The 12,611-nt window shown below is 35.8% G+C and overlaps 2 protein-coding genes across 2 annotated transcripts in view; both read left to right on the top strand.

Annotated features, from left to right (window-relative positions):
• lim2.5 (lens intrinsic membrane protein 2.5) overlaps positions 1 to 12,611 on the top strand; it is a 103,703-nt gene that overhangs the window by 60,410 nt on the left and 30,682 nt on the right. The gene's annotated exons all lie outside the window — the stretch shown is intronic.
• On the top strand, positions 865 to 11,308 carry etfb (electron transfer flavoprotein subunit beta). Its single transcript, XM_056242634.1, has 7 exons — positions 865 to 1,018; positions 4,566 to 4,724; positions 6,408 to 6,566; positions 6,658 to 6,720; positions 8,065 to 8,223; positions 9,443 to 9,646; positions 10,938 to 11,308. The coding sequence occupies exons 1-6, from the start codon at positions 965 to 967 to the stop codon at positions 9,611 to 9,613; spliced, it is 765 nt and encodes a 254-aa protein (XP_056098609.1). The 5' UTR covers positions 865 to 964; the 3' UTR covers positions 9,614 to 9,646; positions 10,938 to 11,308.

Here is a 12,611-nt window from a genome sequence, read left to right as displayed (position 1 = left end):
AATGTTTTTTTTTCTTTGTTTTTGCTTTTTATTCATCAAAGAATCCTAAAAAAATAAATGTTACAGGTTTTAAAAAAATATTAAGCAGCACAACTGTTTCCAACATTGATAATAAATCATCATATTAGAGTGATTTCTGAAGGATCATGTGACACTGAAGACTGGAAAATTCAGCTTTGATCACATAAATTACAGTTTAGAGTTTACTATATATTTACATAGAAAACAGCTATTTTACATTGTAATAATATTTATATAATCATTTTTTAAACAGTTTTTTCTGTATTTTTGATCAAATAAATGCAGGTTTGATGAGCTGAAGAGACTTTTTTTAAAACCAGTAAAATAGTAGTTTCATGTTTCCAATGTATACACACATTAAGTTATATGAACAAAACTCGGAGCAACTTTAGGAAATCTATGTTTGTCTTCAATTAAACCTACCTATAATCAAAATATTATAACACAAAAATTCAAGCTCTTTGTTTTACATACAAAATAAGAGCACTGGATAATTTTGCCTGAAGTCTTTTCACTGTGACCACCAGATGTCCTCCTTTCGAGCGCTTCAGTGAATCATTTTGCCAATATATTCAGTTTCTAAGTCTTATAAAACTACGTTTTCTCACCACTTATTGTAATAATTTCGTTTAATGTTGAGTGAGGTCTAGATATGCTGCTATCGCTGCGTATAGTTACAACAGTCAGTCACACGACCTTTAACCTACTTGTGAAAGGAACCAATTTTAAGTCCGTTTCAGCTCGAGTGCAAGAACACCCAAAGTTACTGATTGGCCACAGCTCAGGTTTTGATTGACAGCTCCCATATCTGAGCAGTTCTATTGGCTCACAGAACGGGCGTACGCTAAACCCCGCCCCTAATGGTGTCACACCACTAGTGCTCCGGCTAGATCCTTCTGCTGAAGTTCACCGATGCCCGGCGTCGAACAGAGGAAGGTCCACGATGAGCGCCCGAGTTCTGGTCGGAGTTAAACGGGTCATTGATTATGCTGTCAAGGTACACATCAGATAAAACACACGCTAATGCTTTTAATTATGAATAAACATGGTGTTGTCCTGCTTTGGACAGTTTATGGCATGGAAAAGAGCTGAGTGTAGGCCAGCTGCTCTGTTGAATGAGGGTAGCTCTATAAACTGGGTTGTTTGATGAAGGTCAGCGTTATTAATATTGTTATTTTAATTCATATCTGACGAAACTACTTACAATCATGGCCGTGGGATCATAATAGTAAACTATAGTCTACTGTAAACAACTGTCCAGATGTAGTTTCATAAACATGCACGTTGCGTAACATAATAATTAGTCCTGTTAAATCGATTAATCGCATCTAACATAAAAGTTTGTTTATTTAATATATGTGTACATTCACACACACACACACACACACACACACACACACACACATACACACACACACACACATATATATATATATATGCAAACACAAACTTTTGTTATTAATTGCAATTAATTGATTTGATAGCACTAATGGAATTCCTAAAAAGTAAGGTGTTTTCACATTTAATCAGGGTTCATGTTAAAGTTTATATTATTAATAATATCCATTGTCAAAACATGTGGGTCACCATTAATGGACATATTTTATTTTCCATCTGTTGTCTATTTGTAATTGCATTTAGGCAATTTATATGCACATGCTTAGATTTATATTTAATATGTAAGAAAATGGCATCATTTATCAAGTACTTTTATCCAAAGTTATTTGTATAATTACACTTTTGTTTAAAATATAGGGGGAGAATGGACATTTTATTTAACAGACTTATGAATTCATCATCTTTCTCATTTAAGGTCAGTGTGTAGTATAAAAAATATACAGAATTGATAAGAAAATGTATTAAAATATTAATAGATCACTGACAAAAAAAAGTGTCATGGTTGAGATGACTTGATTTTCAAGATACAATTTTTTTTTTTATTACATAAACGTATTTTATTGATCACACAATTAGCAACATTTTGTTTAACGTAGTATGCAGATCTACAACATTTGCTTAATATATGTGATATACACCCAGTGTGCAAAACCGTATCTCTGAATGAATACTCATTTTCTGATTTAGTCTGTAATCTTTGTTCTTGTGACCTTCTATTTAGGCCTTTATCAAGAAATCAGATTACAGATGAGTTGCTATGCTGTGATTTATTGATTTGTCAGATCATATTGATCAGGCTTGTTACCAATACATTGTCAAATGTCCTAAATATGTGTCATTGTGATCTTTTCCAATCAGATTCCAGTGAGCTAGAGCTGGATGTTCAATGTTAATGTATTCGGTGTGATTTGTGATCCTGAAACCTCTGATCTGACTCGGTCGGTTATGATCCAGATCCAGTACACCTTATATAGGGATATTGATCCGAAAGTATGTGTCCTCCTCAATACTGCTTGAGTTACAGAGCGATCAGTGTGTGCTGTGGGTTATGAAACAGCCTCTGTTGTATCAGAGTCTCTGTGTCCTTCATGCCACTCTTGGAATAGTATGTGCACAGGTCATCTGAGGTCAAACACGTCGCCTCTGAGTGTGAATGTTTTGGACAACCTCCAGTTAAGCTCAAATCTATTAAAGTTCAAAGATTTGATTGATTACAAAACTATTCAAATTGTTTTTACAGCACATAATAGCCAATCGCCTAGAAATATCCAAGAGCTTTTTCAACTGTGAGAAAACACGTACAATTTCAGAGGAATATCAATGTTTAGTAAACCGTTAATTCGAACAAATAGTAAGTTCATTCATTTATTTATTAAGCACTTTTACACAACTGAACAAAGTGCTCTACAAAAATAGAGACAAAAACACAGCCATTAACGCCACGGTTAAGTGACGACAAAATAAACACCTCAGCTAAAAAAAAGCCACTATACCCCGTTAAATGCTAAATCTAAAAGGTATTTCTTAAGCTTTTGTTTAAAAACAGTTAATTTAGGTTCCAATCTAATAGAAAGAGGTCGGTCATCCCAGAGATTTGGAGCAATCGCTACAAAAGCTCGATCTCCAAATCTCTGTTTTGTTCTTGGAGTTGTTAAAACCAGCTGACCTCAAAGACCGTTTTGGTTCATATTTCTTAATCAGATTTACCAAATACAATGGAGCCATACCATGCAGTGATTTATAAACAAATAGTAAGTTCCATTCCTGTGTGACAACCCTGGGTGTTATCCTGTGGAACAACAGTAATAATGATATAAAGCTATGTAAAAACTTATAGCAACTGAAATTTCTATTTTTTAAAAAGAATCCTAGATGGATATGAGCGGGAACAGTGATTTTCTTTCTTTTTAGTGTTGATTTTTATTTAGTTTGAATATCTAAATGATGCAAACAATTTAAAGGGATAGTTTACTTTGAAATTAATTTTTGGTATGTTTTAGCTTAGCTCAAGGGCATCCAAGATGTAGGTGTCTTTGTTTCCACAGTATTTTCAATTTTGATATTTTTAGGTCAAGCCGTTGTTGTCTGTCAGTCATATAATGCAGGTCTATGGTCACCACCTCAAAGAGCATGCACAGAGAAGTCCAAATTAAACATGATTTAATGACTCGTAAATGTAAGTACACATTGATGGCCTAAGACACGAAACGAGCGGTTTGTGTGAGAAAACGAACAGTATTTATATCGTTTTTACCTCTTGTAAACACAGCCACGTCCAAGTGATCTGAGGGCGCCGGCGCTTCGGTCTGCGCGTTACAAGAGGTAAAAACGATATAAATACTGTTCGTTTTCTCACACAAACCGCTCGTTTCGTGTCTTAGGCCATCAATGTGTACTTACATTTACGAGTCATTAAATCATGTTTAATTTGGACTTCTCTGTGCATGCTCTTTGAGGTGGTGACCATAGACCTGCATTATATGACTGACAGACAAGAACGGTTTGACCTAAAAATATCAAAATTGAAACTACTGCGGGAAACAAAGACACCTACATCTTATATGCCCTTGAGGTAAGCTAAAACATACCAACAATTTATTTCAAAGTGAACTATCCCTTTAAGTAGCTAAAATATTTCATAGAAGTGGGGGTCGGACAAGAAAAGTTATTCTAACTTCTTCCTACACCCTTTGAACATGACTGTTATTTGGATCATCTGCTGATGATCTTTTTCGTTGATTGTTTGTTTTTGTTCAGTTTTGTTGTTGTCTTAAAACATGTTCAATAAAGAAAAAGAAAAAAGAAAAAAAAACATCTATACAGCGCTTTTTACAATACAGTTTGTTTCAAAGCAGCTTTACTGAGATAACAGGAAAATAATGCAACAAAGTTTGTTTCCAGAAGAAAATAGCGTCACAGTTGTAAAAAAAGTTATTAATTTAGTTAATCTATATATGTAGCCGTTCTGGAGAAAACGGTGATGTCATCGTCCAGCTCACCGTCTTGATCCAGCATTGCCGTTATAAATGATAATGAGCTGACCGAGATAAAAGTTCAGCTTGGAATGAAAGTCCTATGAAAGCTTTGTGTTTTTGCTCACGTCCGGTGTGATTACTCCTCTGTGTGTCTGTCTCTGTCCCCCTCAGATCCGGGTCAAGCCGGACCACACAGGAGTGGTTACAGACGGCGTCAAGCATTCGATGAACCCCTTCTGTGAGATCGCAGTGGAGGAGGCCGTCAGACTCAAGGAGAAGAAGCTTGTGAAGGAGATCGTGGCCGTCAGCTGTGGTCCTCAGCAGGTTCAGGTAGGAAATACACAAGTTATACATACATACATATATATATATATATATATATATTAGGGGTGTAACGTACCCTCATGTTACGATTCGATAAGTATCACGATACTGAACTCACGATATGATATTATTGCGATACTCCGAGACGTATGGTAAAATGTTAACAAAAATGACCTGTTGATTAAAATGCTAATTTTGATATTACATTGTGTGTGTAAACGAATAGGCTTGGACTTGGTGCTGGAAACCCAAAGCACAGGACAATAGAGACACCAGAATAACAATATTCATGATTCTGAAGCTGAAAACTTAATTATTTTAGATGAATATGCTTGCACTCTTTCACTGACTAGATATATTTAAAATAATGTAGGCCACTTTTTTCTTGTAACATTAGACATTTGGCATTATCATTATGCCAACTTGCATTATTATACATTATATTCAACATTATATATAGCAGTTATATGTAGTACTGACACTAAAACTCTGTAAACTTGAATTGTGTGAGAAAAAAGTAATTTTTTATTTTGGGTGAACTATCCACGATACATATTGATGCATTTTGGTATTGCGATATATTGTGACACACAATATATTGTTACACTCCTTATATATATATATATATATATATTATATATAGCCGTTTGAGCGAATCGAATGAATGAATGACTCAATGATTTGCTCATTTAGACATTTACCACCACCTACTGGCAGTTTTAGTTTCTTATTAAAGTGTAAATCCAGGTGAAATAATAAATAATATTAAAAAATATGAAATAATCCAGGTGAAAATCCAGTTTTTAATGTTGTTTATATGTCTATGTGGTGTTTTTAATATGCTTTAAGACACACCATGTGTAAGTTCATAAGTCGACAGCATTGCTGAGTATTTTCTGCTTAAAACTGCAGTGAACCAAAGACAGTCTCAAAAACACGGTTTGAAATCGCTGGTGTTTCTGACGTCACAAACGACCTTGTAACCAATCACGTAAATGTGCCGGCGGGCTTTAGCATATCATCAACAGCTACAGAGAAGTCTCGAGAGAAGCCAGGTTATCTTGGTATATTTTTTTGTTGGTATGAAAAAGTGGGTACATTTAGCAATATTGCGGCCGGGTGAATTATGTATGTATATTAAGATTATATGATAAACTATATGCCTTTATCCACTGATGTTCTGAGTTGTAAGTGTTTCTAAGGGTGCTGATTGTTAGAAGGCAGACTGAGATGGCGAACGGGAACATGGTTTGTGTATCATTAGCATTATTAGCTGTTTGATAACATAGTCAAGCAAAAGCCTAATTATATTAATTACCGTTATGTGTGCGACGTTGTAAAGAGCGACACCGCTGTGCAGCGCTTCCCTCAGTAAGTTGAGCGAGTGGATCTCTCAGCTGCTGTGAGTGAGTGGAGGCGGGGCTCATTTGCATATTCATAGAACCGCGTACACTAAATGAGGGGGTAGAGATACATTCAAGCTATTTTAAGGCATGAAGACATTTTTTTTCACAGGAAAACACATTTAAATATGTCATTTTGGTGATCAAAGATGAGTTTTAAGGGATAAAATGATTGACTACAGGGGGACTTTAAGAGTTTCGTGTCTTTGTTTGTTTACTACATGCAGGGAAAATATAAAATCAGTTATTCATTTCTGGGTGCGTTACATTAATATCTGTGTTGCAGGAGACAATCCGGACTGCCCTGGCCATGGGTGCGGACCGCGGGATACATGTGGAAGTGTCTGGGAAAGACTACGAGACGCTTGGTCCCCTGCAGGTCTCCAAGATAATGGCTGCTCTCGCTAAGAAAGAGGAAGCCGATCTGATCATTCTGGGTAAACAGGTAGCTGATGCTTAATTATTGTACAGTATTAAAAAAATTACTGAATATTCATCAGTTGATTTCATGATATTGTGTTATCTTCCTCTTTTAGGCCATAGATGATGACTGCAATCAAACTGGACAGATGACGGCAGCTCTATTGGACTGGCCGCAGGTTTGCGCCCATCTGTATATTTAGTAATGTTTGATAAAGAAAGCATCACTATTACTATGGACCGGATTTGAAGACCCTAGCATCATGGTAGTGATTTTTGCATGAGCATTGTTCCTCAGAAAATGTACATGTAGTGACAATAACCTTCTTGTCACTTAGGGCGTTTTCACACCTGAAAGTCCGCACCAAGGTCCGAACCAAAGTTCACGTTTTAATACATTTGATACTTTCAGAAAGTTTTGGTTTGGTTTCACATTGCAATTATGTGAGCGCACTAAATAACTTTACGTGACATACGTGCGTCCTGTCGTCATCATCTGTGTGGGCTGCATCTTGACATTGATTGGTTTGTAAATGGACGTGCGTCTGACGTCAGCGTGTTGTCAATTCGGCGGGTAACTTTGACAACATGAATGAAAAGACATTGCAACTATATTGTTATTTTTATGGCATAATTACCTGCAGCACCAACTTTCTCATGGCATCGCGCGCCTTTGTATATTGCTGTCGCAGTTTCTTTATCTTCAGGTGGCATTGCTCTCCCGTCCTCTCATACCCTCTCTCATCCTCTACGAAAATATTTGGAAAGTGTCTGGATTTTTGTGCGTTTTTTCCAGTTGATTTATTATTATGTCATCAGGCCATACTTCAATTAAAAACCTCGTCTCCTCCTCTCCACATGTGCCTCGGCTTATTTTTCCTGCCACCTTCTGTTTTTTCGGCTATACCACCGGAACTTCCTGTAAAAGGTCTGAAAGTCCGAACCATACAGAAATGCTTTCACACTAGAAACGAACCAAACCTTTGTTCAGTTTGATCCGGACCAAGACAAGCTCTTTTCGTCGGACCAAATTTCATCTGTGTGGTCTGGGGGAGGTTTCACACCTGTAATTTTGATTCGGACCAAACTGAAAAGTCCGAAAGTCCGGACCAAACGAGGTAGGTGTGAAAGGGCCCTTAGAGGTGTTGTGTTAGGATTATTTCTGATGCGTGAGATCCAATCAAGACGCTTCCAGTCCAATACTGCATTTATCCCTTTATTTGTCACAGTTTCGATGCCAAAACACATTATAATCCACAAATTTGCATGTCCACATACAATCCTGACACGGTCAAAAATGGTTTGTTTCCTTCTTTACTTACTCCTGACCGCACTTGCTCTACTTATTAAACCCACACTTCACCCAGTGTCCAACAGTGGAACTACAACATATTATAAATAGAGCACAATGGCTCTTACTGTGCAAATTGAGTCTAAATTGATATTTGGTCTGCCTGTTATGTCACATTTCTTTCTGGACTGAGAGTGACCGAATTCCCCCGAATTATTTTATCATTTTCTAGGGAACGTTTGCATCTGAGTTGACCTTAGAAGGAGGCAAGCTGAAGGTGGTGAGAGAAATTGATGGTGGATTGGAGACCATTATGATCAATATGCCAGCCGTTGTGACCGCTGACCTCCGTCTCAACACTCCCAGATACGCCACGCTGCCCAACATCATGGTACAGTAATGCAACACTGATGCTCCGTGCGCCCATACGTGTTTTTTTTTGGTAACACTTTACAATAAGATTCATTAGTTAACATTAGTTAATGTATTAATTTACATGACCTAACCATGAGTAATACATTTGTTCCTGTATTTGTTAATCTTTGTTAATGTTAGTTAATAAAAATACAGCACTACATTGTTAGTTCATGTTAGTTCACAGTGCATTAACTAATGTTAACAAGATTTTAGTTAAGTATTAGTAAATGTTGAAATTAACTTTTACAAAGATTAATAAATGCTGTATAAGTGCAGTTCATTATTAGTTCATGCTAACTAATTAACTTAACTAATGTTAACCTATTAACCTTATTGTAAAGTGTTACTTTTTTGTTTTTTTGTTCTAGCAATACTAGGATCATGGGTTCGATTCCCAGGGAATGCATGAACTGATCAAATGCATACTTTGAATGCAATTTAAGTTGCTTTGGATAAAACTGTCTGCTAAATGCATATGTGTAAATGTAGACACTACATTTACATTTAGTCATTTAGCATTTAGTCACTACCGGTCAACATTTACATTTAGTCACTACCGGTCAAAAGTTTGGAATTAAAATTTGTAATGTGTTTGAATGAAGTCTCTTATGCTCACAAGGCTGCATTTACTTGATCAAAAATACAGTAAAATTCTGAAATATTACCACAATTTAAAGTTACTGTTTTCTATGTGAATATATTTTATAAATTAATTTATTTCTGTGATCAAAGCTGAATTTTCTGCATCGTTACTCCAGTCTTCAGTGTCACATGACCCTTCAGAAAGCATTCTAATATGCTAATATTTTAATATTTCACAATATTGTTGTTTTTACTTTATTTTTTATTGTATAAATGCAGCCTTGTCAACAACAACAACAACAACAAAAAATAGAAATTTGTCAAGGACTGATGTAAGGCTAAGATGTTTTAGTGATTTTTTCCCCCATACTATTTAATGCATGCATAATCTAATTTTCTAATGAGAATTAGCATTTTCAAATGGTTCCCTCAGGATGTTTAGATGGGAAAAGCACTTTTCAATTTAAATTAATGAAATTCTATGGTTAACATTAAATTGACGAGACGTAATTTTTTTAAATGACCAACCTAAGTGGAAAGCTGGGAAGAAAACATTCTGCAAAACCTGTACCGTATGGCATGTATTAGTTTTATTTTTTGTGCCTCCGTAGAAAGCGAAGAAAAAGAAGATTGCGAATGTGAAGCCTGCAGACCTGGGGGTGGATGTGAGCTCACGGTTGGAGGTGCTCAATGTGGACGAACCTGCTCAGAGACTCGCCGGAGTGAAAGTGGAGACCGTCGAGGATCTGGTGGGAAAACTGAAGGAGGCTGGAAGAGTATAGAGGAAGTAGATGCAGTGCAGACTAACACTGAAGGTAAGGATATACTATCACACCCACTGAGCGTTAATTTAAGTAATTTAATTGCATGGCTAAAGTAGTTCCAGGCAGGTTTTGACCGCATTACAGCTCCATATCACTTCGCCAAAGGATGTCAGTTATTTCAAAGGTCCTTATATCCGACAGCAAACAGCAAAAGAACCAAAACCCACAATGACACTGACCAAGCAAATAAATATAGTAAACAATAGGATAAAAACAACTAATTATTTCCAAGTAATTACATTTAATTATCTATGGAAAGCACTTTCTCTTTCTCCTGCTCTCTCCCCCATAAAAAAATGCACACACATACAGTACAGGCACATAAACGAAACATTCACGCACATAGGAAATTGTCAGCACTGCCCTGCGACTTTATCAATAAAATCGATTCGCATCAGCAAAACTAAACATTTCTCAATATTGAGGCAGCTGTTTTTGAAGCACTTAAACTTACAGTTTCGCTACTAGTAGAAACGCTGCTGCTGAACACTGAGAGACACACAGACTCAGGTAATTCACACACGCTTAATCTCTCTCTCTCTCTCTCTCTCTCTCTCTCTCTCTCTCTCTCTCTCTCTCTCTAAAAACTGCATTAGTCTGCATATCAATGTCTCAAGCCTTCGTTACTAGCTCTAAAATGACATTTTGGGATTAGCTTGGGATGAGATGCGTAAGAAATTAGTTTGACACGAGGGTTTTAAGAAGAAAAATCTGACAAATGTCAGAAATAAAATAAAAAAATCTTAGTATTGGCAGAATAATTGACTCCAGGCCATTGAATTATCAGGAAAATAACACACACCCGAGGTGTAACGTGACACTTCGCACCGTGGTCGAATTAACCACCTTGAGCGTGCATTATTTTTCTAATAATTCAACAGCCCAGGGTGAATTATTCCTTACTTAATGCGACAACTGAACAATTCCTTTGTTATACAGTATTTACTGTATTAATACAAATACAACTACCTGTTGTTAGTTCATGTTAGCTCAGGTTTATTAACTAATACAACTTTTGATTTTATTAATGTGTTGGCGAATGTTGAAATGAACATGAACTAAGGTTAATATATGCTTTAGAAGTCTCTTTCGTTGTTAGTTCTACTAATGTTAACAAATGAAACCTTATTTACTGATTAAACGAATAAAACATGATGTCTAGAAAGCAACATGGAAGCAGGTTGCCTCCTTTTTGGCTGACACATAGTAACAAAAATAAAAATATAATGTAGTTTTAATACTCATGAATAGGTTATATGTTGTCCTTTTTTGTTTTCTGTAGGTCTTTTATAACTGGTGATGGAGCAAACTACTGTTGATCAAACTCTGAGGCCAGTAAAGTCTGCATCGGCCCCCGTCACAAATCCAGACCAGACCCATGTAGTTTATATTGTATCTGTGTTTTTGACTCTTATGTTCTTGTGAATGCTGAGAGACACTGATCCATCAACGCCCATCCGTCCCAGCGAGGGCTCACCAGTTCTTCTGTGCATTATAAGAAACAGGACATCAATATATAGGGAACACTTTTGAATGCACTAATAAGCCATTATATTTGTTTCATTGATATGTTGAGTCAAAATCAGAACTGTCTGTGCTTCCTGAAATTAATTGTGTAATGAAAAACTGTAGTTTGAATGAGGCTTAGAGTTTATTGATGTTGTTAAAAGATAAGCATCATTTTTAACCAGACAGTGTCTCTCAGCATGAAGAAAGAGTAGATCACATTACCACAAGCGCCTCTAAATGAGTCCTGATTGTACAGTATCATTTGATGACAATAAAAAGTTGTCTTTTTCATATGCGTATCATTATTGTGAGTCTCATTCATTTTTTGGGGCCTGTATTAATGAGGGGTTTGCTTTTCTACTCCCTCTTAAAGCTGCAGTGCAATGTTTGTGATGTTGAAATACTTGTTCCTATCCCAGTGCTGAGACAACTGTACAGAGAAGACATGCAGAGCAGATAGATGCTCTTGTGGTTTATTTGTACATTTCTGTCAAGGTTTGAGCTTGTTGTCTAACCTGTTGTGTGGGGAAATGATTTGGAAACACACAGAGGCTTACTGGTAAACAAAGGGAGAGCTGGGACGCATGTGGGTTCTGCTGAATGAAGACATCAGGTAATCTCTCACAGTTCTCGTCTTTATCCTGTGGTGTACGATTACTTTTTTAAGCCATTCTGCACGCTATTTTAATAATCTGTATGCTGCATGAAGAGAACTTAGCATCTCAACAGTAGTGTTTGCTCTTAAAAAGTTGAACTAAAAAAATTACTTTAAAATTAAGGACGGTCTTATACTATAGGAGTTGCTTGGCCCTTAACAAATCCAAAACCTCCATTGGATCCCACTCAAATTCCAGGATTTTTATCCACTGAAAGGATAATTTTGGATGTCCATAGTCAGTGGTTCTCCATCTTTTTGGCCATTGTCCACAACATATTCAAAGACTCCATAACTTTTTCAGTTGTTTGTTTTACTGGAAATTTTTTTGTTTTTTAACAAATGCAGTCAAAAATTCAATAAAATATTTTACAGCCAGAAGTATATATATTCATAATATTTATCATGTTAATTTGGATAATTTACGTTATTTTAGGTCTAGGAATCACACCAGTTTCTTAAAACAGTTGTATGGGGGGTGAATACATTTTTTTTTTTAAAGAATTATATTTTATTGGCTTACATATACCGGTGCTATTACTATATAATTGTACATATATATATAAGCCAATATTTATTAAACATATTTTAGTGATGTGTGTATGTATAGGACTGTGTATGTCAAATATGTATCAAAATTTCAAAATATGTAAAATATATGCCTAAATGTAAACAAGCAAATATATATATATATATATATATATATATATATATATATATATATATATATATATATATTTAATACAATAAAAAAAAAAAACGTTTTTGCTTGTAAGTAGTAATCATTACAAT

The sequence above is a fragment of the Rhinichthys klamathensis genome, unplaced genomic scaffold, assembly GCF_029890125.1.
Source record: "Rhinichthys klamathensis goyatoka isolate OS25496 unplaced genomic scaffold, OSU_Roscu_1.1 h1tg000737l_1, whole genome shotgun sequence".
In the NCBI taxonomy this organism is placed as follows: Eukaryota; Metazoa; Chordata; class Actinopteri; order Cypriniformes; family Leuciscidae; genus Rhinichthys; species Rhinichthys klamathensis.
This window is presented reverse-complemented; position numbering and strand designations above follow the sequence as displayed.

Coding starts and splice junctions, on each gene's coding strand:
- etfb (XM_056242634.1), top strand. CDS start 965: ATGAGCGCCCGAGTTCTGGTCGGAGTTAAACGGGTCATTGATTATGCT. Junction 1,019..4,565: donor TCATTGATTATGCTGTCAAG/GTACACATCAGA, acceptor TGTCCCCCTCAG/ATCCGGGTCAAGCCGGACCA. Junction 6,721..8,064: donor CTCTATTGGACTGGCCGCAG/GTTTGCGCCCAT, acceptor ATCATTTTCTAG/GGAACGTTTGCATCTGAGTT.